This window comes from Triturus cristatus, chromosome 3_1 (genome assembly GCF_964204655.1).
Source record: "Triturus cristatus chromosome 3_1, aTriCri1.1, whole genome shotgun sequence".
Taxonomy (NCBI): domain Eukaryota; kingdom Metazoa; phylum Chordata; class Amphibia; order Caudata; family Salamandridae; genus Triturus; species Triturus cristatus.
In genome coordinates, this window is record NC_140583.1 from 804,240,235 (window position 1) to 804,266,881 (window position 26,647).

Genomic DNA, 26,647 nt, shown 5'->3' on the forward strand with positions numbered 1-26,647 from the left:
GGCGCAAAAAAGTGTCATCAGGGGGAAGAGAAGATTCAAGAGCCTACGAGCATACGTCACCAGTAGGCGGAAGGCTGAGGTTCTACCTTCAGGAGTGGCGGCGTATAACCACAGACAAGTGGATACGGAACATTGTGCAGTACGGATACTGCGTAGACTTGGAGAAAAGACCTCCAAACAGGAAGCCGAAGGGAAGACAGAGATCGGCCCAAGAACTGGCAATACTCAGAGAAGAAACGCGGAAACTCCTACAAAAGGGAGCCATAGAGACAGTGCCGTTCAGGGAACGCAACAAAGGGGTCTACTCAAACTACTTCGTGGTTCCGAAGGTAGACGGAGACCTCAGACCCATACTGGACCTCCGTTACCTAAACAAGTTCATCAGAACGCAAAGGTTCAAAATGACTTCACTGCAGGAGGTACTGCCACAGATAAGAGAAGGGGACTTCATGGTCACCGTGGACCTCAAGGATGCCTACCTTCACATCCCAATAAACAGAAGGCACAAGGGCCTTCTAAGATTCAACATCGAACAGGAACACTACCAGTTCACAACCCTGGCCTTCGGATTAAAATCAGCGCCAAGGGTCTTTACAAAATGCCTGTCGGCGGTAGCGGCACACCTACGAAAGCAGGGAATACACGTATACCCCTACTTGGACGACTGGCTGGTCAAGGCAAACTCACGCGAGAAGTGCGAGAGGCACGCAAAACGCGTAACAGACACCCTCACAAATCTGGGATTTTCCATCCACTGGGGAAAATCATCGCTGGAACCGGAACAGGTAAAGATTTTCCTGGGGGCAAAGATCAACTCCCTCAACAGTACAGTAGTGCCCAGCGACAGGAGGACAGATGCTCTACTGAAGGAGACGCAGCTCTACCAGAAGGGGCGAGTTCTGACAGTGAGGGCGGTGAGCAAGATGATGGGGATGATGGCGTCCTGTATCCAGCTGGTGCCGAATGTACGCCTGCACATGAGACCATTCCAGGAATGGCTGCAACAGCAATGGTCACAAGCAAACGGAAGTTGGGAGGATCTAGTGGTTGTTACGCACGCAGTGCAGGAGGAGATAACTTGGTGGAACAGAGACAACATAACAACGGGGAGAAGCCTGACACCACCAAGCCCAACAATGACCATTACCACGGACGCATCGCAGAAGGGATGGGGAGCGCACATGGACAACCTCAGAGTGAGGGGTCTATGGGCTCCAGCAGACGCGGTCCGCCACATCAACTACCTCGAGTTGAAAACGATACTGTTAGCCCTGAAGGCATTCCAGAGACACCTGTTCGGCCAGAGGGTGTTGGTACAGACAGACAACACCACGGCGATGTTCTACATCAACAAACAAGGGGGGACACAGTCGTTTCCCCTCTCATCCCTAGCTCAGGAGATTTGGAGATGGGCCATACCTCTCAAGATAGATCTACTGGCAATTCACCTACCAGGGAAGGACAATGTGGAGGCAGACTGGCTGAGCAGACAGACCTCAGCATCGCACGAGTGGGAGCTCAATGGCCAGGAAACGGAGAAAATCTTCCACAGATGGGGGACTCCCACAATAGACCTATTTGCAACACGCCACAATGCAAAATGCCAAAGCTTCGCGTCCAGGCAACCAGATCAGCAATCCAAGGGAAATGCCCTATGGATAAGCTGGTGGAGGACATTTGCCTACGCCTTTCCACCGATACCCCTGTTGCACAGAGTGCTCGACAAGTGCAGAACCAGCAACATGACTCTGATCCTGGTGGCTCCACAGTGGGCGAGGCAGACATGGTTCTCACAGATTCAAGAAATGGCGCAAGGCAATCCGTACAGGTTCGAGAGGAGAAAAGACCTGCTCTCAATGCAAAACGGGGAGGTCCTGCACCCAGAGCCAGAGACACTCAACCTAGCAGCATGGCTCCTGAAGACCTAGAGTTCGCACACCTAAGGTTACCTCAGAGCACTATGCGAGTGCTACGGGAGGCAAGGAAACCTACTACAAGAAAGTGCTACAGCGCAAAGTGGAAGAGATTCACGGTGTGGTGCAGGAAAAAGGGCCTGCAAAACAGAATGACAAGAGACTCAACTGTGCTGAGGTACCTCACACACCTTCTAAAGAGTAACCTCTGCTCGAGCTCCCTAAGGGTACACCTAGCAGCGATCGTTGCCTACACCAGAGGTGAGAAGGGTGGAAGTTTCTTCACCTCGCAGGTGGTGAAGAGATTCATGGAGGGAGCCAAAAGAATGGCACCCCCGAAAAGGTTGCCGCCGCCGGCATGGAATTTAAACGTGGTTCTGACGGAGCTCATGAAGGCGCCGTTTGAACCCATTCACAAGGCCACTCTACAAATGTTGACGATGAAAACTGCCTTTCTAGTGGCCATAACCTCACTACGCAGGGTGAGCGAGCTTCAAGCACTAACGCTACAGGAGCCCTACATTCAAATTCACAAAGACAGGGTAGTCCTGAGGACGGACCCACACTTCATGCCCAAGGTAGTGTCGGCGTTCCACATGAATCAGAGTATCCAGATACCGAGTTTCTTCCAAAACCCGACTACAAACGCAGAAAAGGCCCTGCACACCCTCGATGCCAGAAGAGCGGTGATGCACTACATTGAAAGAACCAAGGAACTCCGGAAGTCGAAGCAGCTGTTTGTGTCCTTTGCTACTAGCTTCATGGGTAGACCAGTGACCAAGGGCACCATCGCTAGGTGGATTGCCCTCACTATTCAATTCTGTCACAAACAGGCTAGACAGGAGCTAACGGAGGGGCCCCAAGCTCACTCCACAAGGAAGAAGGGGGCCACAGTTGCCTTCCTGGCAAACACGCCCATCCAAGACATTTGTCTCGCAGCAACTTGGGCATCTGTGCACACGTTCACAAAGCACTACTGCGTAGACATTCAAATGAATAAGGAAGCACAGGTCGGACAGAAGGTGCTACAACACATTTTCAACGACCAGCGATCATCTTCCACCCAGCCACCACAAAAATAGGAAAACCGCTACAAAGTCTATGCACAGCATAGTGAATCCAGAAAGATTCACGCTGCAAAACGAAAAGTTTCTTACCTGTCGGTGTAGTTTTGCAGCTTGAAGATCTTTCTGGATTCACTAGCGAACCCACCCACCTCCGCCAGGAAGATGAGGCTGGAGGAAGAGGGGGTGAAATGGATAGGATCAAAGAAGTGGAAACGTACAGAAATATGGACAAAAGGATTAATCAATCGCCTAGGGTTAAAAAAAAAAAAAAAAAAACAGGGAAAAAAGAACCCGAAGATGGCGCCCCAAAGGTGGGACTTCCGCAGGAAGCACGACGACGTCACGGGAGGTGCACCAAATGGTGGACGTCGACGCCCACCTGGGCTACAAAAAAAAAAAAAAAAAAAAAACACAGAAAAGACTACGAATCCGGACCCAACCACAAGATCGCGGAATAATGCACAGCATAGTGAATCCAGAAAGATCTTCAAGCTGCAAAACTACACCGACAGGTAAGAAACTTTTCGTTACTTCTGTTTAGCAGTTTTCGATGTATCGCATTCCACCAAAAAATCTAATAGTTTGGGGGTGTACGAGGCCCAGCTATTGAGCCGATCTGTTGAAAATGACCAGCCACATTGAATTGCATTCAACCAAAACAGTCCCTTGAGCGTTGCACACCCGAGGGTGCATGCTTTGAGGGCCACTCTGCTGCAACTAATGTTTATTTTCATGTTGCACCCGCACTTTATCAGACTATTGCTCCGTTGCTAATGAGGAACAACATGCTGCTATTTTGGCTTAAGCCAACCAGATGGGACCTATTTAGGGCATTTGAACTTTACCTAATTTTTGTGCTGCTGCCAGTGAGAAATGACTAGCTGCTATTTTTATCCGGTTCAACTACATGTTGAAACCGATCAACCGCATTTAACTGTATCCAATAACATTAACGGACTCCTGACCAATGAAAATCCGAGGTGTCGATTTCGATGATCATTCTGTGCTTCTTTTGGTGGCTTTTACATTTCACCAGCACTTTGCTTGATCACCGCTCTGTTGGTAATCAGGACCAATTTTCCATCCATTTATTTATTTTTTCTCTATAAAAACAAATGTCTTAATTCATCTGCACCTTATCTAATCCTTGTGCCGCTACAAATGAGGAATAACTAGCTGTTGTTTTTACTTAGCCGACTAGCGTGGCAACCCCAGTATGTTTTTATTTGCTGTTTAGACCATTTTAATATGTATGAACCCGACCTCTGTTTTATTAATTTAACCTGTTTTTTTCATATTTAAAGGTTTTAAATAACCATAAACAAAGTATTAATGTTAAAACCAACCAAGGTGTGGCATGTAATGTTGTTGTTTGAATGGGTCTTACTTCCTTTATTGTGGCGTTGTACTGCAGTTCTAATCTGCACTCCCTTTCATTTGGTAATCTTCAGTCTTTCAATCTGGGAGGGCTGTCAGTTGACTGAACGTTGGTGTGTGGTTGCATGGGGTTAGTAGGCACGTTTAGTTAAGAATTAGTTTGTAGAGATTAGCATAAAAGTAAAGTAAGTTTGACTGTGAAAATTCTTTGTGTATGGATTGGTGTGCTGAGGGACGTTCCCATTTCCTTTAGATTGGTTGGTGGCCTTGCCAGGGTAAAACACGTCTTTAATGTAAATAGTAAATCATAGAGGTAATTAGGATGATGTGTTGTGTGCATGAACATGTGGTGTGTTTGTGATGGTTTTATCAGAATGGTTTTAGGGTGTTTTTTGGTGTGGTGGTTTGGGAGCATCTGCCGATTGTGATTGTGGTGCTGTTGTGTTGTGCACATGAGATGTGTTCTCTGTAGCATTTTCTCTTCACCCCTTTCACAACAAATCAGGGACCCTCGTTTTTTATACCTAACGATTTGCAGGTGAAAAAAACTGCACGAGCTCTGGCCGATTTGTTTCCAATACATAACTTGATCCTTGGTGGTTTATCTGCTTTTACTTAAGTATTTTAAGCCAAAGAAATGTTTGCTTCCAAAAATCGGTATCTATTTTTTAATACTCTTCATCTGGCCGGTTTGCACCCTTCCCATCATGACCAAGGCCTGTTTTAAGGTACTAATTGGGTTGAACATGGATGCTTTTAAATGTTTTAGACTGGAGTAAATGTGTTGCTGCTATAATGGGTATCATGACCAAATAGGACAATTTGCCCCCATGACCTTTTCATAGACCAGCTAGTACCCGCCATAAGAAGATTTCTCACCATTTTTCAAATTCTGTCACAACTCGTGCGGACGGTCTCATTTTTGCTTATTTGGAGCACCATACGTGGTTAACCTAAGAATCTTGGCTAATGAATGTCTTATAAATACTTTGACATTTACACAAGACCACTTGAAGCCAATCAATTGGGGATATATTCAAGAATTTCCACAAAGGCAAGAACATTGGTTATTAGGTGGATCTGAAAGATCCACCCCTGCTGACATTACACACCTGTTTAAAGCAGTTTACTGCAGGACCCCCCAATCTCTGGCTGCCTGTCTCGCCCTCATGCCTCGGGGTGCTGCAGTGCACTACATCAAGTCTATCTGCTGTTCGGTTTACGAGTCTGAATTCCAACTGGTCCAACTCGGCCATCGTAGCCCCTAAGTGGAGGACAATTCCACTTGGTAAAAGTAATGAGTGTTATGTACAGTGCTTATAAAAGACTGAAGTAGGGTGGTTTCTCCACAACCACCTCTACTAGGCCCTTGTTTATGCTGGTATATTTTAATTTAACTGTTGTATTGTCCAATTGGGCTTGCACATGCCATTTGACAGGAGTTCTCTGATGCAACACAGGAGCCAACAGACTCCAAGATAAAACATCAAGCCAGATCAGACTGCAAACCACCAGCCAAACCACCAGCCACCTCCGGAGTCAGCGGTGACTGCTCAGCCACAGCTACCCACTGAAGAGTAGTGAAAACGAAAGTCCTGATCTCCCCTTTTCAAGCATTAGTATCGAGGTCCCAGAGATGGTGAGGAGAATGGGATGCTGCCCACTACTCCACTCCTGCCCTAGGACTTTTAGCCAGCAAGTGTGTTGATGCGGTCAGTGGATGAGCCAGGATCTCTGTACATTAAAGACTTTCTTGAACCCTGAACTCCGACTGAGCTTAAGCAAACATGATATAAGATTTCCAAAATAAGCAAGCCTCTTTCCGATACTCCCGCTGCCTCTGCAGGATGCAGACTGTAAACACTCAGACATACAAACTCCAAGCATGATGTCATTCAGGAAGGGTGAGTAATTCACCCTTTGGGGGTGGGTGGGTCAAAGCTGAAGTTTTGTTATCGGAAAGGGAAAATATTTGTATTTTTTTTAAAGCTAGCCGTGCTTTGTCTTTCGTTGGCAGTAGTTCTGTTTCTGATTTGAAACTCCTGTTATTGGGCCCGCTGTACACATGAAGAAAGTCAGAGTGGTTTCGTGCAGTTACAGATTTTATTCCTGGGAAATGAAAAAGAAAGCCCGAACTACAAGACTCTAGCTGGCCAGACTAAGGACACAATCTGTCCTGGCGGACCGTGAATGTTTCGACACGCAAATCCGGTCAGAGTGGGCTTCTTCAAGGCACTACAGTGCAATTCCATTACAGATGGTGGAACAAATGCATACTGAGTACCCATTAGTTTTAAGAAAATATCCAGAACGATAACATCCCCATAGCATCTAATTACATTGACATGTTGCAAGACCAGGGTTGACCCAATGGCCACATCTACCGCTGCAGGAAACAAAAACAAGCATTGGCATAGCCAATAGGTCTCGCCTTTGGGACCTTATAAGTGTTTAGCCATGCAACAGTTGCATAACTAAATACTTATAAGGTCCCAAAAGCAAGACCTATTGGCTATGCCAAGCGGGCGTGAGGTCGCGAAAGTAATCGCGATCAAACATCAAAGCAGCCGTTGCGGCCGCGAACGTTAAAGTAATCGTGGTAAAGCGCGGCATGCGCGCCCGCGCACATGCACTGTAGCTCTAGGCTGGCCTGGTAGCACTTTTTGGAGCCCTCTCAATAAGTCGCCAGACCAGCGCATGCGCTGGGTCACGCGAGACCTAAAAAACTAGACTGGCAGCATCTTGCTATGAAGGCGGTATCTGCCACGCCAGAACTGTATGCATAGGGAACACACTGTTCACACGCTCATGCTGGCTTCCAAATATTCAGATCAAGGTCCTTTCCTACTGTAGACCATGCACCTAAGGGGAGGCCCTGGTGTTGTTCATGGGGCTCCTGATGAAGTCTTTGTAGGTATTCTTCAACGAGTTTCAGCCTACACAAGCAAAGTGAGCTTCTTGGGAGGAGTCAGTCATCCATGTCTGACTGAGCCTTTTTATGCTATTCTAACTGCACCCACAGTCTATGCCCCCCTTGACTCATGGCCTCCTCTATCAAGTGCAACCAACTACAATTTGCTTTATAGGCGAGCGTGGTTGTCATAGTAAATACATAGAAAACCTACAATGTCGCAGTCTCTTCAGTTCCAGGTGTTTCACTTTCTGGCCTGTTTTCAAGTCCATGTTGCTTAACGTTTGCTCTCTTTCTTGGTGACCTTCAAAAATACATTTTGTTGTTTTTCCTCCTGTGACTGGTTCCTCTACAAGTAGGAAACCGTTTTCTTTGTCAGGTTCTCGGGCAAAGATTCTGGGAGATTTTGGGAGTGTGGACGATTGTTTTTTAGGCAAATTGGAGTAGTCTGGCAGGTTGATGTAGGCAGGTCCCAGGTTGGGAAGGGCCTTTTACGTGTGGGTCAGTAGTTTGAATTATCATCTCTTATTTTTTGGGAGCCAACCGAGTTTCTGGGGGGGGGGGGGGTTCAAGGATGAGTCTGGCTGCAGTGTTCTGGATTGCTTGTTGTCTCTTGAGGGTGTGTGTGTGGATCAGGCCATAAAGGGCGTTGCCGTAGTCGAGTCTGCTCGTGAGGAGGGCTTGTGTGATGGCGCATCTGATGTTGGTGGGGAGTCACTCAAAGATCTTACGTAGCATGCGCAGATTGACGGAGCTGGCTGATGACACTGTGTTGACCTTGGATTTCATGGTCTGTTTGTTGTAGAGGATGATGCTGACGTTCCTGGTGTGGTCCGACGAGGAGGGTCCTAGTTCTGTGGGCCACCAGGAATTGTTCCAGGAGGTGAACCTTTTGCAGAAAATTAGAACTTTTGTCGGTGTTGAGTTTCAGGCATTTCTCTCTCAACCAGTTGGCGACACGGGTCATGCAACTATGGAATCTAGCTCTGGTGGTGGTGGGGACCCTGGAGAAGGAGAGGATAAGTTGAATGTCTTCTTTGTATGAGATGATGAGTTTGTGGAATCTGACTATGTTGGCCAACGGTGTCATGTAGGTGTTGATGAGGGTGGGGCTGAGGGGGAGCCCTGAGGGACCCCTCAGATTATGTTCTTGGGTTCTGAGGTGAATGGGGGTGGGCTGACTTTTTGTTATCTCTTGGTGAGGAAAGAGGCGATCCATCTTAGGGCATTCCCTTGAATACCGATGTGTATTCTTATGATCAGTGTGTGGTGGGATCTGTGGCGAACGCTGCTGAGAAGCTGAGGGAGGATCAGGGCCGCCGTCTCTCCTTGATCAAGGAGGGCTTGAATGTTATCTGTAGCTGCGATGAGAACGCTCTCGGTCTTACAGCGGAATCCAGACTGGTAGGAGTCAGGAAGGTGGTGTTGCTTGAGGTGGGAGATTAGTTGTTTGTTGCGCACTGCCTTTCCGTGCTTTTGGTGTGGTTGCTCCTGGCTGCACAGGCAATGTTAGGGTGATTGTCCAGTCTACGCATTCCCCTCTCCAACTCCTCCATTTCCCCCATGCCTCTCTGTTCAGTTTTTAAATATATATATTTTATATCTTTCTGGAAGAGCCTAGCTGCTGCAATTTCTTCTTTTTTCTTTATTATGCGCTTTGTCATTTTTTTTATTTTTATTTACCCCTTCAAGATGGGGTTCACTATCTTGAAGTGGGAAAATTAAAAAAAAAAAAGTCTAAATGCAGCAAGCATTTTTTTTCTATTGTGAAAGCCGAAAGAGCAGCGAAAGGCTTTCAAACATAATGTCTTAGCTGCTTCTTTCATGGTCGTTCCCAATCTACAGTCCCACAAACTAGGATTTAAGATAAAAGACTTTCAAACCATTTTGTCATTGTTTAGTGCTTATTAAAGTATATTAATTTGTCACTTAATGGCGTAAAATGCTTGGAAGGTACTTCCTTCAAAATGTTTTCGTTGGCATTTCAGTGTGCCGACTGAATTTATTCATAACCCCAGGTAAGTGTCACTTGTTGTGTGCTGAATCTGTGAACCATTAGGAGACAATTGGAGAGTGTATTTTCTGTTTTTTTTGGAAAAGGAAGATCTTTATTTTGGTTAACTTAACAGCACTGCTTGTAACAAGGTGTGCTGGCGGAGAATACCGGAGAAGTGATGTCAGAATAAGATGAGTTTATTCTCTACATATAAGGTCCCATCCAGCCACTTAACCTGCTGTCCAGCCCTCACTCCTCCACTGCCTCCCAGTCTCTCCAGATTCCATTCTGACCCAACAACGTTCCAATTAAATCTATTCTGTACAAGCACCCCTATATTACACACCTCCCTCTTAAAAAAACAAAAAAAAACTCAAATACTACGATATAAGCAAAAGACAAACCAAGAACAAAAAACGAGAATACTTTTCTTCAACAAAAGGAGAAAAAAAATTCACGTCTTCTAAATCTATAGGCTATTTTATTATCTTTCAAACAAGCAGGAACTCTGATGTCCCTGTGAGACCTCCTCACCTTGGTCTCACTACTTTTCTCCCCTTTAAGTTCTTGACCGTCCTAGACATTATCCTGAGCTATCGTTCCTCCGATCATCCAACCGCAGTCCCTAAAAGCATATTTTCTGGTGCTTGGGCTTTTCAGCCAATCACAGCTCTTAGATATATGTATGTATACATACAGAAAGCCATCCCGGCTGCTGCTCTGCTTCAAATTTTCTGCTGACTTGGAAACAAACTCGAGAATATAAAAGGTGGCAAACTGAAAACCTTGCGAAAGGTGTGATCAAAAGCTCTACACACGGTAACTACGGGAGGCTTGTATGTCCTCGGTCTTTAGATGCCCGGGCCCGATTCCTTCCATACACCCTCCACCATCACAGGGTTCCAGACCCCTCCAGTCTTTGGAGGCTGCCGGGAAATTTTGCACTGGCAAAGTAATGGAGGTGGGTGAGCCACCAATTAACAGAGAGCCAAGCAAGAGCTGAGCCAAGGGGCGGGCTCGGATCTTTGAGCCCGTGCGTGAGCTGAGCCCTGAAAATATTTGCTATGTAAATCATACACAAACATGGCGTAAAATATGATCAAGTCCCTCCAACATCAAAAAAGTGTATTTCTTTAACGTGGAAGTTTTTATATTCATAAGATACATTATATTACTGCAGTGAGAAGTACCTATTAAAGTGATCGTTTTGTACAACTAGTAGTCTGAACTCTCATACACAATAATGAAGAACGTTTTGGTGAAGTAAAATATTTTCCTAAAATCACATAATTTAAGTGAGTAGTTGTGATTTATCCAGGTTTTTTGGTTTCAGTTTGGTTTCAGTTTGTATAAATCTGCCAGTAAATGGGTATCTATTTGTCTTACTATATCTTAAGGCTTTGCATTTACCTTTTTAGTGCATTTTTTTCAAATATGTGCAAACTCGACCCGAAGGTATTGCAGCGCTTTACCTAAGCACCTGTTGCATCACACACGGTTCACATGCATTGTTTATAGGCATGGGGAGATTAAGTGATTTGCTCAGAATCACAGGATGTTGCGCCGACGCCGAGAATCGAACCTGGTTCTCCAGTTTCTCAGTCTGCAGCTCTGGCTATCTCACATCCTGGGTGGAGGTAGGAAGGCAGGCAGAAGCCACATGAAAGTTCGGCTCGGTATCGGCTCGAGGTTCCAATGGAACCTCGAGCTGAGCTAGGCTTGAAGCTCGAGCCTGGCTTGAGCTTTCAGTGGCTCACCCACCTCTACAAAGTCATAAAAAAAAAAAATCACCCTGGTTTGCTGATAGAAAGTTTATAGAGTGGTCAGATTTTGGAATCGGGGGTTTACCTTAATTCTAAGAGGACCCGCCCAAGCGTTTAATCCTGCTCGTTCTAGAGAGCACCTGGCAGTGTTAAAATGATGATGTACGTTCTCTCTACTGGCAGAGGAGCGTTGAAACTACTACTGATGTAATGGTAGAAAGTACACCGTAGTGTCCATGGCCTTTCAGTGGCAGCTGTGGTCGAGCTTATATAGTCCTAGCTCATGGAGTCAGTTGCAGAGGTTGGTATCCGATACCTTGTATAATGGGTGGTAACGCAGTCAATGGAGGTGAGCGTGTGTTGCTTTTCGAAAGAGTGTCCTTAATACACACTTGGGCAGACAAGTGAAAATAATGTAAAGTGATAGTCTGAGGTCCTAGCCCAAGTAGGCATGAAAAAGAGTGACACCGGTTTTAACCAATTAAGTTGATCATGATTCTGCAGTCTGGCCAATATATGGAAAGGAATGGTCTATTGGCAATGGTTTTGGTGGAGAATTCCTGCGTCCCGGATGGCACTAAAGCTATCCTCTGTGCTGAAAACGGCACAATGGAAGTCTGTAGGGGGAGGTAAAGGAATGATATAAACATGCCTCTTGGAGTGCTAACTAGTTTTTCACAATCTCGGAGATTTCTTGCTGCTGCAGCGTCGCTATTAGTGGAAAAAGATGGTGTCTGTTGAAATATATTTTTGATAGTAACTCTAATTCTCTGTATGTTTTTTGTTTTCCTGGTGCCTCTGGCGTACCTAGGGTTTCCAATCTTTTATGATTCCCTAGTGTATGTTTCCTATCACTATTCATATGTTTGTGGTGTATCAATTTTAAAGTGTCAAAAAACCATCAAAACACCAGTTCTACCCCATAAATGACTAGAAAAAGGTGAGGAAGGAAAAAGAGCACCTCACGGTAGTCACACCAAAGGGGGTTTTGCTGGTTGGTACTCACCAGTATACCCACTTATCATTGGTTGCTCTTACTCCATGTGAAAAACAGAAATTATAATATACTAATATATAATTTCAGTGTATAAAAGTGGTGAAAATAATAATGGTGCCAAGTATTTTTATGTGTCCAATGAACCCCAGTGAGAACATAAAAGTTTTAATTCTCACCATTAAAAAGTGGTGCTTACTAGCTTGTCGTGACTTTATTGAATACTGTAAGCTCCCACAATAAAAATGGTTTCGATCAAACCATACCCAGTTCTATAATGCCAACATGTTTCGTTGCCGTCCCATCACGCAACTTCTTCAGGGCTAAGGGGTTCCAAATCACCTTCACAAATGGTTCACCTAAAACCTCAGAAGGTTGCGAAGTCTTCTCATACCCGCAACCGTCTTCAAAGTGGGTGTAGCTTTCAAGGAAGCTCCTGCCTACCTAGATTACCTCCACTTGTGGCTTTTTGATGCTTGGATGGGTTCAGCTGGTGTGTCTCCACTGTGGCTAACTTACTCCTATCAGTCTGCCAGCTCTGCAGATATTCACACAGTTGGTAGTCTATTTTTTATTTTTTTTAAATTAGTTTTATATAGCGCAAACTAGACCCGAGAAATCCGGCATCGGAGCTCTTTACATGAGCACCAGTTTCGTTACGGAAGGACACATTCATTTTTGTTAGGCACAGGGAGATTAAGTGATTTGCCCAGAACCACAGGATGTTTTAGCGTTGGTGCCGAGACTCTAACCTGGTTCCCCAGTTTCGAGGTCGACCACTCTAGCCGTGAGGCTACATCCTCTCTATGCTGTGAATGTTGTCTCCTTCATGGTGGTTCCCTGTGGGTCAGTAGGCATTACAGCTGGGTAGGGGGTATCGAAGAGGAACACCTTGTTTAGTGCATTTCACCTGGGATCGGGAGTCTGCTTCATGCAGGGTATACACTTCAGAAACCCCCAATTCCGCATCTCAGACTGGACCCTGAAGGTAAGGAAAAAAACTGGCTCTGCTGCAACCAGTTGAAGACTAGCAGGAAATACCTCGGGTTCTTTGGGATGCAGAACAAATTGTGAAGTAAAAAATTGATTCCTCTTACTATATTCGGCTACAAAAAACAAAAGATGACCTTGTGTACATGGATTGAGTAGAGCGACACCTCAGCTCCTTCGTGACACGCACCATGCTGGAATACGGAACTGCTTGTTCCAGTCACAAAGTTTAATGGTCCTTCCGCTCAGGTGATGCCCTGCCTAGATCTTGCAATGGTACAGGCCAACTATTCTAGAAAGAATGGGGGAGCACACGCACTCTAACCTAACTGCTTCTGAAGTACGATATGATCGGAGTAGGTAACTATTGAGCTCACTATCCTTGTGCATTCACCACATCTCAAACCAAACACACTTGCTCATCGGTCTGGGGAGCGGGCTCATCACCTGTCTGTCCCAATGTTCGATCGTGTGTGCAATCACCTAGTTTACCATTGTTGCTGATCCCTCCAGACATTAGTCTTGTGGTTCTGGTAATGAGTACACCTAGCCCTATAAACAGGAGTGAAATCTGTGGCTTGAATAGCTAGCCTGATGATAAGGACTCTTTAAGAGCAGCTGTAAAGATAACTCTAAGTCAACAATGCCAAGACTGAGTGATTAAATATGGATACAGTGACCATACAAACGGAAAGGAAGCTCCATGGAGTCTCCAGCAAATTCAAGTCTGTGTGCAGGTTGTCGATCGCTGGTTCAAACCCCGATGGATTGAAAAGAGGGGGTTTTTTTCCCATGGGGTCACAAATCCTTTATTATTGGGTAAAATTTTTAAAGTTCTCAACTGACCTCAAAGTGGGAGAAACCAGTTTCCCACTAGAGCATAAGAATTAGAGGTCAGCTCGAGATAATGTATATCCTTGGTCTTGCTCTGTGTGGAGACTCACAAGTCTTGAATCGATATGATCTGTGATGTGCAGCTTTACTTAAAGACAAGGTTGCTGGTTGGAGCGTTGAACCAGGTCACTTCAAAAAACCAACAGTCAACACGTGTTTCTCCCCTTCCCGGCACGCAGGCCTGGACCTTTTTCAAGACAGCGAATGGATCACTCGTATCACTGTTACTCGTTCTCTCTGGGCGATGTCCACAATTTGCTGAGACTGCTCTGCATACGTCACGACTACATACAGACATCAACCAGGGAGAACGTGTAACATGAGTGATTCGATCGATCCATTCCCCTCCTTGAGGAAGCCCCAGGCCTGAGCGCCGAAAAGGGGAAAAACACATGTTGGCTGTATTTTTCAAGTGCCCTTATTAAAAGCTAGAACCAGCAACCTTGTTTTTCTTAAAGCAGTATGTCGCGGATAATATCTGGACTTGCGAGTCTCGGCACAGACCAAGACCTAGGATATAAATGAACTCCATCTGACCTCTAATTCATCTGCGATTCAAATACCGGTGGAGCTGTTGTGATTCACTAGGCTGGTGTAATTCTTGGTTCGGGGGGGACAGGAGATGGCGGTGAGGGCAAGACGAGCCTCGAGTTGCTCTCTGAAGGGCAGCAGGTTGGGATGTTTGACGAGTTCTTCAGCGGTGTTTCTAGCGAGCTTCAATCGCGTGCTGTAAACATTCACGCTGGAGGACGTGAGGCATTTGTTTGAAGGTTTGACCAGATGCTGGTGTGAGTTGATAACCTGTCTACCCTCGCACTTAACCCAGACATTAAGCCGTCACCTAATCGTAATCTTTGCCCTAGCCATATCTCGAACCCCGATTCTGTCCCTCAACCCAGTATTTGTCCTGCCTACCATTTACTATTTTCCCTAAACTGTAAGTTGCAGGCGGCTCCTTATCACTGATGACATTGTATTCACGTTGTGGACTTTTCTTAAACCAATCATCTTCAGGTGCGGTAGTTCAAATGGCTTAACTAAGGGGCCCCCATGTGGCGACTGCGAGCAGGAGTGGCGCCCCCACGGAGCCCGGGGAGACTGGAAGTGGGAAAGCCCCACCCGCTCCCTACAGACGGGGGGAGACCCGAGGTTTGAAAGAAGACTCGTTTGAGAAATGTGTGCAGGGAGGGGTCTGCTGCAGAGAAACGGGGAGACCAGGTGAATTGCAAGCGAAGCGAGAAAAAAAGTTCAATATAAAACTTCCCAAACTCTCCTCTTTTCCGAGGCCTTGACGTTGCGGGGTCTGCTGCGGGATTTGTGTCGCAGCTTGCGTTCGACTGAGCCGCCTTCCACCGTCCGTGAGCCGCCGCTCCGCGCCTGGCAGCGTGACGGGCCCGGTGGTGCCCGCCGGAGGCCTGGGATTGGCAGCGAGCCCGCCCCGGGAGCAGCTTTACGCTGCGCTGCAGGTCATTGTTCCCGGATTAGGACCGCTGCCACGCGGACTGCCAGCCAGCAACGGGCCGGTGAGGCGGCGCACAGGGTGTTTCTGGCCGGGCCCCGCTGTGCCGTGGGCCCTGGCCGGCTGGGAACTGAGCATTGCCTCCGGCTATCACAACGTGTGCATTCGGTGTACCCGACAGCCACCCTACTAGTCTAGCGCTGCCCTGACACGAGGGGTGCAGGGCCGGGTGGGTGACTGGAAAGGAAGGGGTGTGGTTACGTATGAGCGAGTCGTGGGGTGTTGGGGGATGAGGTGAGGTGGGCTGTAAGGCTGGTGTGGGGGTAGAGGGAACACGCAGTGGGAGTGGCTAGGGCAGCGGTGCCCAGAAGCCTATTTGAGTGTGTCGGCAGGATGTGAAATCACAGTTGTTGGTGTGTTATATGGGACTGTGCTGTGGCGGGTGCCAGGCCTGGAGGAATCTCTTTCGGACATGTGGGTGAAGATGGGTGTTGTGGGGACAGGGTGTGGAAAAGGACAGAGGTGATGGGGCCCTCGTGTGTGACCAGGCTGCTTGTGGCTGGAGTGTGGAGACAAATGTAAAGGGTGAAGAGGAGGGCTGCGTCGAGGGGTCTGGTTGTGAAGGGGTACATAATGTTTCGACGGCACTAAATTAAGAAACGGATGAGGTTGCCTTATGGGGGCACTGTGTGCTTTAGACCCTCTTGCATTTGCGGCTGACACGAGTTACGCTATATTTTTGCAGTTTTTTTTTTATATATTGCGCGAACTCGACCCGAAGGTAATGGAGCGCTGTACATGAGCACCATTTACATTACACATCGACACAGTCCTGTTTTGCTGGCACAGAGATTAAGTGATTGGCGTCGGCGTAATATCCTGTGTTTCCGGGCACGACTCGAACCGGGTTCCCCAGGTTCAAAGTCGGCAGCTCTGGCTGTTAGCCCACATTGTAAGTATCTTGTACTTCACAGACCTATCCCTCCTCTGATGCCCACTAATAATTTTTAGTTTCAATTTACTTTGTGTTTCCTGCCTGGGACTCTGTCTCACGATCTACGCCCACCCTGTGTATTTCCTTTCCCAGGGGTGGGTAAGGCAAGCCCTCCTCCAACTAATCAACTTCTTGCACAAGCCCACTTTTGCCTGCCAAGGTACTGTTTAAAGTGCAGAGGACACGTTTGGGAGGCAGTGGCGGAACGAAATGTGAGGGCCCCCTGCTCCGGATTTTATCAGGACGAGAGTACTGTGCTGAGGGGCCCCCTGCTGGGAGGCCAGCGCCGGCGCGGGGCTCCCCTTCGGAGAGGCTCCCACTCAAGAGCAGAGGCCGGGCCTGGACGTTTTATATAAAATGCAGAGCGAAAGCTCCGTGTGGACAGGGCAGTGGCCTCTCCGCCCGTGGGTCGCCTTTAGTGCTCACTCGCCTGTCCGTGCTGGTTCATCTTGGTGCTCTCCGCTATCGTCCTCATCTGTGCAGAATTACAAACAGCAGTTTCTAATTCTAGCTCACGTTGCACAGGTTCAAGTCCGTCATAGCCGTGCTCTCGCTGTACAGATCACGCTGCCACGCGCGTTCGACAGTAGCAGTGCTCTGTGTTGTGTTAACCAGATTTGATGGGCCCAGCACGTAGGCATCGCTGCTATCCCTCAAACTGCAAAATGGACTCTAGACAGCGGCGCAGCCTACCCCCTCCCATGGCGCCGCCTCTGTGTTCAGTATGAACTGGTTGACACCGGGTCAGTCGTTTGGACATTTTACTAGTGGCGGTCGAGCTAGCGGACATATTCGGATATCCATTGTACCCCCTCAGAAGGGGGCCCGTGTTGCCTCTCGGTATCATGATGACGTGAGACGGAGTTTATGCTCGAATTTTTGTGGTCTTTGCTCCACAGCCAGTGCAATGGTTGATCCTGTGCCCGTGGGTATGTGCACACCTCCTTTTGTTCCGGTCGCGTGTACAGCGGTTTACAACATTTCATTCTGTATCCCTCCGCCGGGCCCCGCAAGCCCGGATCCGCGGATACTGAGCCAGTGCATTCTCCGAGGGATGCACTGGAGGCCGCTCCTCCTTTCAACCATCTGGGGTCAATAAAGTGAGCAGCTTTGAATTGGAACTTTCTTGTTAGTACGGGTTAATTCCTCGCCGTGGAACGGATGTTGTGTGTGCACCACTGAGCTCGCTGACGAATGAAATGTGACGGCAGTCTCCGCGGTGGCTTCGATTCTCCCCTTGGATGGCACCGTTAAAATGACTGTGCAAACCGGTAAGATAGTTCCGTGGGTTCATGCGAGTTGCAAAACCTGTTTATAACTTTCAGATACCACGTTTCAGTGCCGGAAGGCTACTGAGTTCTGGCTACAAGTTTGATAAGTAGTTTATGAATGTATGTATTTATTTTGCAACTTTCACGAAGGTCTATATAAAACGTTGCAAATGTTTCACTTTGCCACATCTATTCAAATACTACCTTTTGTAGCAGTTTATTTCGCATATATCCTGACCCTAGCAAAACCGGTCTGCTTAAGTACTCCGCAGAACGAGCATTTGCAATTCATTAGGTCTCGCATTTACGAGAGTTTGAGCTATTGGCATCGTAAATGGCAATGCCTTTTATTCATGTTGTTTTTAAAATTGATAAATAAAAGGCTTTGTCATTTGTAATGCCAATAGCTTAAATTCTCGCAAGAACTATTGCATTTCAAATGCGTTCAGCGCCCGTGCTTTAAACAATTTAAAAAAGCGTTAGGAGAGAGCAGGCAGGACAAAGCTGTTTGAGAACATAGTGCTCGGTGGCTGTAATTAAAGCCTACTGAGTAACAACACACACAACGGAGTGTCACCATGGGGGGGTACAAAATGAGACCAGGCGGTACTAAGGAGGGACTACTAAGGCTTTTGACCAATGAACAGCCACAGTTTACAGTGGACAATGACGCAAGCCAATGAAAAATATGGGCGGTGAGTGGGCGGAGCTTCATGTCCCTACCTGAATACAGCATTCCTCGCAGAGCAACGCAAGCGCTGCCCAGGCTCAACATAAAACAAACATTTGCAATGCAATAGGTCTCGTATTTGCAAGAGTTTAAGCTATTGGCATTGTAAATGACATTGTCTTTTTTAAACTGTTTTGTTAATTAACACATAAATAAAAGGCATTATCATTTTCGAGCTATTGGCTTTGTACTCTTGTAAATGCGAGACCTATTCAAACAAGTAGCCGCCATTGTCCCGGGCTGCTCGGAAAGTGAAAGCGTGCATGGCGTACTGAATGTTGCAGGAAAGCATGTCGTGCCTGCAGTTGGAGAAACTCATTAAAGAAAATAGTGCCTACAGACTAAAAAAAGACATGCCGTGTAACAGAAGTAAATGCACCAGTCCTGATGGGAGGTTACAAATGAAGGAATGGCGGTACTAAGGAGGGACTAGCAAGCCTATCAACGAATCAGAAGCCAGCATTTACGAAGGGCAATGACTCAAGCCAATGACAAATATGGGCAGACAGTGGGCGGGGTTTCTATTCCATACTCCAATGCAGCATGCCACAGAGCAGCGCATGCGCTGCCCGAGCTCAACCTAAACGGGTGTTCTTCCTCTGGCCATTGCCATTGTGCAAAGAAATCATCTGCAAAATTGTTTGGTTGCTGCAATTTCACTTTTTGCAAACATTTGTCACTGTGCATAAAAAATGCCCTGCAAAAGATAATATGCAGGGAAAGATTACATAGATTTGATTTGAGTTTGATTAGATTGAAATATGTTTTTATTGAACAGGGTGGCAGTTACCCGGTGCATCGTAGGACTTCAGTGGTGTCACTCGGGGGTGGGGCGGGGGCGGGGGGTTGCCCCATCTGTAAATGTCCTGCCACCACCCCACCCTTGTGCTGCACCACCATTGAAAGCCAGCAAAAACAGACACTGCCCTCCTTGCCTGCATGCAATGTTATTGTTTCTGTTTACATTTAACTTTTTACTGACTTTTGCATTCCCTAAGAGTATTTTCTTTTTCCAGGATGGTGTGTCTGTAGTTTTTTCATGCAACATATTTCTCAATTATAATGTGTAGTGTGAAGAGTAGCTCCTATGTAGCTCTGTGTGGGTCATGACTGAGAGATGTGAAGTACAAGCTGAACGCAGTGCGAGTTTCTCGCATTGCCTGTCAGTGAATTATAAAGGGGCTTGGAATACTGCTTTTCCAATCCTTGGCCTCTCTGCAGAGAGCACACAGCAATGGTAAGGTGTGCCACATGTAGTGTGATTGTATGCAAAAGTGTGTGAAGGACGTAACAGATGTCAAGATATTGATATGGGGGAAAGGTAATCAAAAAGGTATGCCTATGGGTGAGTGGGTGCATTGTGAGGGGGATTGGTTAAGTTAAGGAAATGTGAGGAAGCACATGCAGCTGAGATTGAAGAGAGGGCGCTAAAGAGGAAATAGATGAGGTGCAGATTGAATGTTTCAGAAAGATGAGACGAGCAAAGAGCGTGAACGTCTTACAAAGATTGCAGAAGAGAAGTGTGAAGAGTGTAACAGTGGTGACTGAGACACTCCGAAGGCCTTTCCCCTTCCATAAACCATATTAATGTTCAATCCACCGTCTGATTAAAACCAGTGGTCGAAGTAGTTGGGAGCGGCAGGGCATCGCGTGCCCTTCTTTAATTCAGTAGATTCAGTTCCCCTACTTTTTTATTTTAAACGTGCATCCCAGGACGGCAGAAATATCTAAGGCCTACAGATAAGACTTGGTCTTCCTGGCCTTTCGGGGACGAGTGGGTGGGCAGAGGATGAAAATGACTGTCTTTTCCTTCTTGCTCAGAAAAGACAAGGACAGTGTCCACTTCAGCCAGACGCTGGCAGCTGCCCCACCATTCTTTCTTCCTCGTCTTCCCTCTTTCGGTCTGTCTCCCGCATCCTCACTTGCTGAAAACCGTGACTTCAAGAAATGGCTTTTCTCCTCCTCGTATATTTGTTCTCCAGTGAAATGGATCAGAAAAATAAACATTTTTGCTAGAAAAGTCTCCTTTTCTGACCTTTTTCTATTCCATAGTGCAGCTTCAGGACCGAGAGAAATAAAAGGTTCAAAATATGAAAAATAAAGCAAGACTGAGTGTTCGCAAAGTGTCCAGATTGATTTTATTCACACCCAAACACATTCGTGCCACTTTGCAGTGTTTGCCGATGAAGCGCTACTTTTGTTTGCTCGTCTTTCTTTGAACAACATTGTTGTCCCCAGGTGGGGAAGTGAAGTATTCCTGGAGGTACTGCAGTACCTGGTTAAAGGGTGGATTGAAAAACAAAATGTGTACCGCGGCTCTTTGTTAATAGATGTGGTCTTTTAAACCATACAGCTTATGTTTTGTAAGGCTAAAAGCAATGAACATTGAAATGGGTCCTTTCTGGGCCCTGTAGACATGTCTTAACTTTTCAGACGAGCACTCACTGATTTCTGAATAGTGAGTATAAAAGCGTTAAGGTAATCGTGTTGTTCCTGCTTACATTTCAAACGCTTTACTTAATCTTGCATTCCCTATGAGGGTTTGCTTATTCCAGGATGATATATATATATTTTTTTGTTAAGCAGCATATTACTCTTGTCTAGTGCGTAATTTGAATTGTCACATCCAGATGTTTATAGCAGGGCACAATTGGGATGTAAATGAAGGCAGTGCGTGTTTGTCAGTGGGGCAGTATGGTGTTCAGTGGGGGAGAGGATGTGGCACTATGATCAGAGCTTCCGAATTTAGAACTTTGGAACCAGGTTCAGCCTACATTACCAGTCCCCCAGACCACTCTCCTGAGAGAGCACATTCCCATGCTAGACCTTAGAAGCCCTGGTGTCTTAGCACCAGCAGGCGGACCCTAGCGGTGGCAAGTGTGGGATAACCAAAGGCCTGTCCACCACAATCCATACTTAACTTCACCTCCAGTCTTGCGGGCAGGCCTATGAAGCAGCACACCATAGAGCAACAGTGACTGGGGTCACAGACCCTTGAAGGGCCGCCTTTAGGGCGGTGCAAATTGTGTGACCGGACCAGATGCTGACTTTGGGTGGGGGCGTTGTGTGCAAGTATATAATGATTTTAAAAGCACTTGCTGCCTTCTTCCTGGCCTCCAGCAATTTTCGGCAACAATAAAAATGTCATAACTCCGCTGATTAATGTTCTTCCTAGAGTGAGATGGGAGTTTTGTCTAGTGAAAGTTTTAACTCATGGAAAGGTAGCACAGAGGGCTAATGTGCCTTCTGTAAAGAATATGTACCATGCAGATCACAAAGTGCGCATAATGTAAATGGGTCAGTGGGTTACTGCTTTTGTCAGAGAGATCCTTTTGTTACTTGCAGTTTATAAGTTTAAATCCTAACCTAGAACAGTGAGCTATTAACTGTCATCTAAGAACTGCATGAAACTGCAAGGTATAAATTAGAGCGTTATGTTTTTTTTCTCCCAGTCTTTGATTATCCTAATGTTGTAAAAAATGTTAATTTGGATAGAAATCGATTCTAATTGTTAAAGAGAACCCCCAACCATGGTATTAATTTTTTTAATTGAGTTTGTGTTTCTCCAGAACAATCACTATTAAACTATACTACCTACTAGCATGGTTGTCATGCGACTCCTACACCTTGTAGTCCTTTGTCTTATGTAATATTTCCTGTACAATGATTTACACACGTATGATTGATTCTCTCTGTGTAATGTGTGTGATGTAAAGTGCTCTGACACCCTACACTGGTATGAGTGGCGCTGTTAATCAAAATACATGCATCTGAAAGGGAGTGAGGTTATGGAGGCTTGAGGGGCACTGTTAAAGTGTAGTAATGAGGGAATCAGGGCGGAGGTGGTCATTGGGGTGGGAGGGGGGGGGGCACCAACAAATTGTTGCGCAGGGCGCCACCAGCGCTGAAGTCGACCCTGCCCTTGAGGTCAGTCTGCCTCACCCATTGGTACCTCCATTGGCCTTGTTTCTGCAGTAGTAGCTGCAACTCACCAGGGATAGGAATTGCAGGATTTGCACGCACACCAAATTAAGTTTGCAAACTTCACAGCCTCTCTGCTTCATGCACAACCACTTTAAATATGTGCTGCCTGCTTCGGGGCCACTGGATTTATGCAGCAATTGAGAACAAAATTATGCCGCAGTGTTGACTAAAGTATGGGTAATACATAACCGCCATAGCTGCAACGCACCTTACACTAAGCTAGCAACGTCTCCTGCGCTGCATGATTTCTCATTGAAATAAGACTTAAATATATTTTGAAAATTCAACCATTTTTCTCCAAACATCAGTTTGAGATCAATAAAAATGCACATAATTCTTTAACAGACTTTCTTATTTTGATATAAATATAATTCAACATGGCAACATCTTTAATGTAGTAGGCTGTGCTGCACATAGTTACTTAGGGGTAACTGGAGAGCTACCAGTAGCTCACTAGCTAGATTGAAGAAACCTGCTCAACTGCCTCACTTTCCATGTTTCATTTTCTGGACTGCAAAGCAGTTCATTGGTAGTGTATGGTTCCACCTGACCTCTGACCCTTAGTCCTAGGTAAAATGTGAGTTTCCACAGGAGAGGAGAGTCCCATTCAAGCTACTTTACTTGAAAAGGAGGAGCACTCGTTTGCTTTAGATGCCGGAGTCCTTGCTATAAATATATTGCTGATTAATACCTTTTTCTTTTTCATTTAGGTCTCTGAATGTTTGAGGATATCAACCTTTTTTGGAGACTGCGTGATTTGAAAGCTGCTAGCAAGATCTCAGTTCTGCCAATGAGTTTGGGAAGCCACTTCCGTAGTTGGGTGCTGTGGTTGTGCGCTGTGATCTGACCAGTAACTGCAAGCTTGCACTGGAGTGTGGCAGGATGTGGCCCAGCAGCTGGCAGACATGTCATAACAGAGCATCATGAAACCCTAGTGCTGCCGGAGGCGACGGACAAACATGGCTGCCCAAAGAATCCGTGCCGCTAACTCCAGCAATCTCCCGCGGTGCCGCTCCGAGGGAACGCTCATCGACATAGAGGATGCCTTCTCGGAGCCTAGCTTCAGCGATGTCAAAGGTGAGGTGTCTGTGTACTTACGTTTGAGCATCTTCAGAATGGAGGCCTCAGCCTACAACAGCATTTGCTTCTCGTCAGACCCTTAAAGTCTGCCCAGATCATTGTATACTGTGATACGGCAGCCCCAGACATCTCTGGCTTTTTCAAAGGCTCTCAGCCATCATGAGAACTTTCAAATGTTTTATTTCATCCCCTTGCACAATGCTGGGAGATTATCTAAGGATTTGTAATGGTTCCCTTAAAATCACGTGGTTCAGTGTCATCCGCCCCAGTGGATGGATTTCCGTCAGTCGTTTTCTCCTTGACCTGTGGTTTGTAGGGGTACCTAAAAAATATTGGAGCTGTCCATACAGGTATCTATTAATGAGTTTCAATAGATCAACAGTGAACTAGTGAGGTCATTTTGGAACCAGGATTTCTGGATATGGAAGTAAGTAAAGTTTATTGATGTTCAATTATTTAAAATCACTACATCTCAGCCAAGGGGAAAGAAAAGGCATAGAGAAAAATAATAAATCGTGATTTGTACCTCAAGCGGGCTTGTAATTCAGGGCGTGGCAATGAGTTGCTTTAAAGTGTTTTAGATTATAAAATGTAATTTTTGCCTCAACAGGCTTGTAAATGATGACATAACATTGAGCTATCTAAAAACACACGCTGCTTCGTAGTTCCTTATTGGACAGATGCAGCTCTGTAGGTTATGTGCTTCAGGTGTGCTTGTAATGTAAAGTGCTTCCAATATTAGGACATAGTTTGTGCCTCAAGCACGTTTATAGTTAATGTGTCCTATGCTTCAGCAGACTTCTTGGGAATTTTTATGTTTCCCGTTACTGATTTCATAAACTTTATTAAACACCCAGATAGCTGACACGATTCTCCTTGTAGGCCAGTAAGGACAGCGACCCCCGCATGTCCTTAAGTTTAGGATTCGATGTATTGGTCGGAGTTGTGTATCAAGCATTCTTCTGTTGAGCTGCACCATCAGCATCGTGCGTCAACTTCCCATTGTGCGTGGACTTACGACCAAAGCACATTCTTTGTGTGGTCGGGGAGTACCGGTAATCGGGTAGAGGGCCGATGGAGTGTAGGTTCGCAGCCCAGCTGCCATGCTGTTTGAATTTTAAGTCCCTTAAGTCCTGTTCCCATTAGATTATCTTAGCTTGTTTTGTGTGCAATTTTGCTATGCGGCGATAAACTGTTTTATTAGTAGATCTTCCACACATAAGGCCTTAATTGAGATTGCCAGAAGCAGACCCCATGTTGAACTGGGGGCTGGATTTACTCCCAGAGCAGATGTTTCATTGTGCCTGTTGGGGTTATTTGCAACATTCGGCAGTAAATTATTAATTTGGCCGTTCAAATCGGATCCGGCTATGGCAATTTAAAATCTACCATTATTTGTGACGGGCTTGTGCAATCGGGATGGGCGAAGATACGCTGGTAGCAGATACATTGCTGTTTGTCTAACCACTCATAGAGGTTGTCCTTAAACACCATTGCGCCGTATGTCAATGCAGGCATCCCCTTAGGCGCCACCACCTTAAGAACGGCCTCTGTGTTGTGACACGCAACTCTGCTTTAAAGTTGGCCCATTTTTTTTTTATATCTTTTTATTAAATCAAATCAGTCCTCAATAGAAGAATCATTGTACACGTCAATAAAGAGTTACAGTACATACATAATCGCATGTTACATGTTGTAAGCAATCAGTGATGTCACGGTACGGTTCTCCTGTGCATTGCCATGTCATGTACAACTATTGCCTCTAAACACGTATACAACCAAGATGCCCGCTATCGCTTGTCAATCTAGCGGGCTATGTCAACTTATAAGAAGCATGCAGTTCACATTTGCCTTCCAGTATCTGGTCTTAGTTTTCTGGTGCCTGTGAGCCTTAGTTAGCTCGTGTAAGAGTTTGTGCTAATTGAATGCAACAAGGGCAAATATTTCCAGATCTGTCAATTGCTGAAGAAGTTTTGTATGCTGAAGAGCGTCGCCCGCCTGGTGCTGAAGCATGGTACTATTAGAAACTTCATCAGTGATGGGAAGGTTGACTTACAGTATAGGTCTGAGTTTCCAGTAGATGGATCTGATAATGGAGCCACAGATGGTTGATCTGTGCCACGCCGGCAGAGGTTGATGGGCCCCCCTCTCTGCCCCAGATGTCTCCGAGCATGCATAGCACAGGTGGAGGCAGTCATCTGCCCCAGCTTGATACCATGCTGGGCAGAGGGTGTATGCTGTAGCATCAATGTTTGTATAAACCTAGATTTATTTATTTTACGTTCTCTACCAACCATTGGCTGATTTGGCAAATAACGCTAGTTGGATAGAGAAATACGAGCCATATTCGAAACCTAAAACCCAGCTGATTATTCATTTATGTTCTCCAATGCTAGTTTTTTGCTTTTAATTTCCTCTCAACTTCTTGGGCAGGCCGCACATAACCACGATGATTTTTACATTGCACGATCCATTCAGAGTGTTTAGGTCTCGGCTAGCGAAGGCTGCGCTTGCGCAGTCTCGCTCGCGAGATTTAATGACTTGGAGTAGTGGGGCTTGAACCCGCCCCTCTTCTCTCCTCTTCTCCATTGGCTGTCCTCTTAAATGCTGGGCAGCCATTGGAGAAGAGCTTTGTCTCTCCAAACAAGCCCCGTCTCTTTCGGATTCGTGGGCGTGTTTTTTCGATTCTTTCTCTTTTTTTAACACGCCCATAAGACAGCGAGTCTACGGCATGTCTTGCTCACGCTGCCTACACGCGCCAGTCAGCTCTCCGATTGGTTGGCAACTACCAAATAAGCACTGATTGGTGGACCTTGTCAACCAATCAGAGAGCCTACTGGCGCGTGCAGGCAGCATGAGCAAGACACGCTGTAGACTCGCGTGGTGCGATGCAGGGCTGTATTCCGTGATACCCTGTCCTCCAACCTCCCCTTCGCTGACGACTTCCGGATCTGCCAGGTCAAGAAACAATTTAACAGCCACAAATGTCATTGGTATGGCTTCCTCCGCTGGGAAGGTCTTCCAGTCTCAAGAAAGTAGGTTGAACACGTTTCTTACAATTATCAGCGTTTCACATCGTTTCATAAATGGAACCCTGGCTGCCTTTGACTTTCACTAAGCCAGCACCTGGGATGAGCTATTAAAGCACCCTCCTCTCATTGGACGACATCAGGGCGCAGGTCCCCCCAGCGGTGAGAGACCCCCCCTCCGCTGCCTCTTTGCCC

At 46.2% G+C, this 26,647-nt stretch overlaps 1 protein-coding gene across 1 annotated transcript in view; it reads left to right on the plus strand.

The window, feature by feature from the left end:
• SH3BP4 (SH3 domain binding protein 4) overlaps nucleotides 1-26,647 on the plus strand; it is a 160,896-nt gene that overhangs the window by 94,697 nt on the left and 39,552 nt on the right. The window contains exon 2 of the mRNA XM_085645121.1: nucleotides 23,054-23,420. Within this exon, the coding sequence (XP_085501247.1) occupies nucleotides 23,303-23,420 (118 nt within the window). The 5' untranslated portion in view covers nucleotides 23,054-23,302. The remainder of the gene's footprint in view (nucleotides 1-23,053; nucleotides 23,421-26,647) is intronic.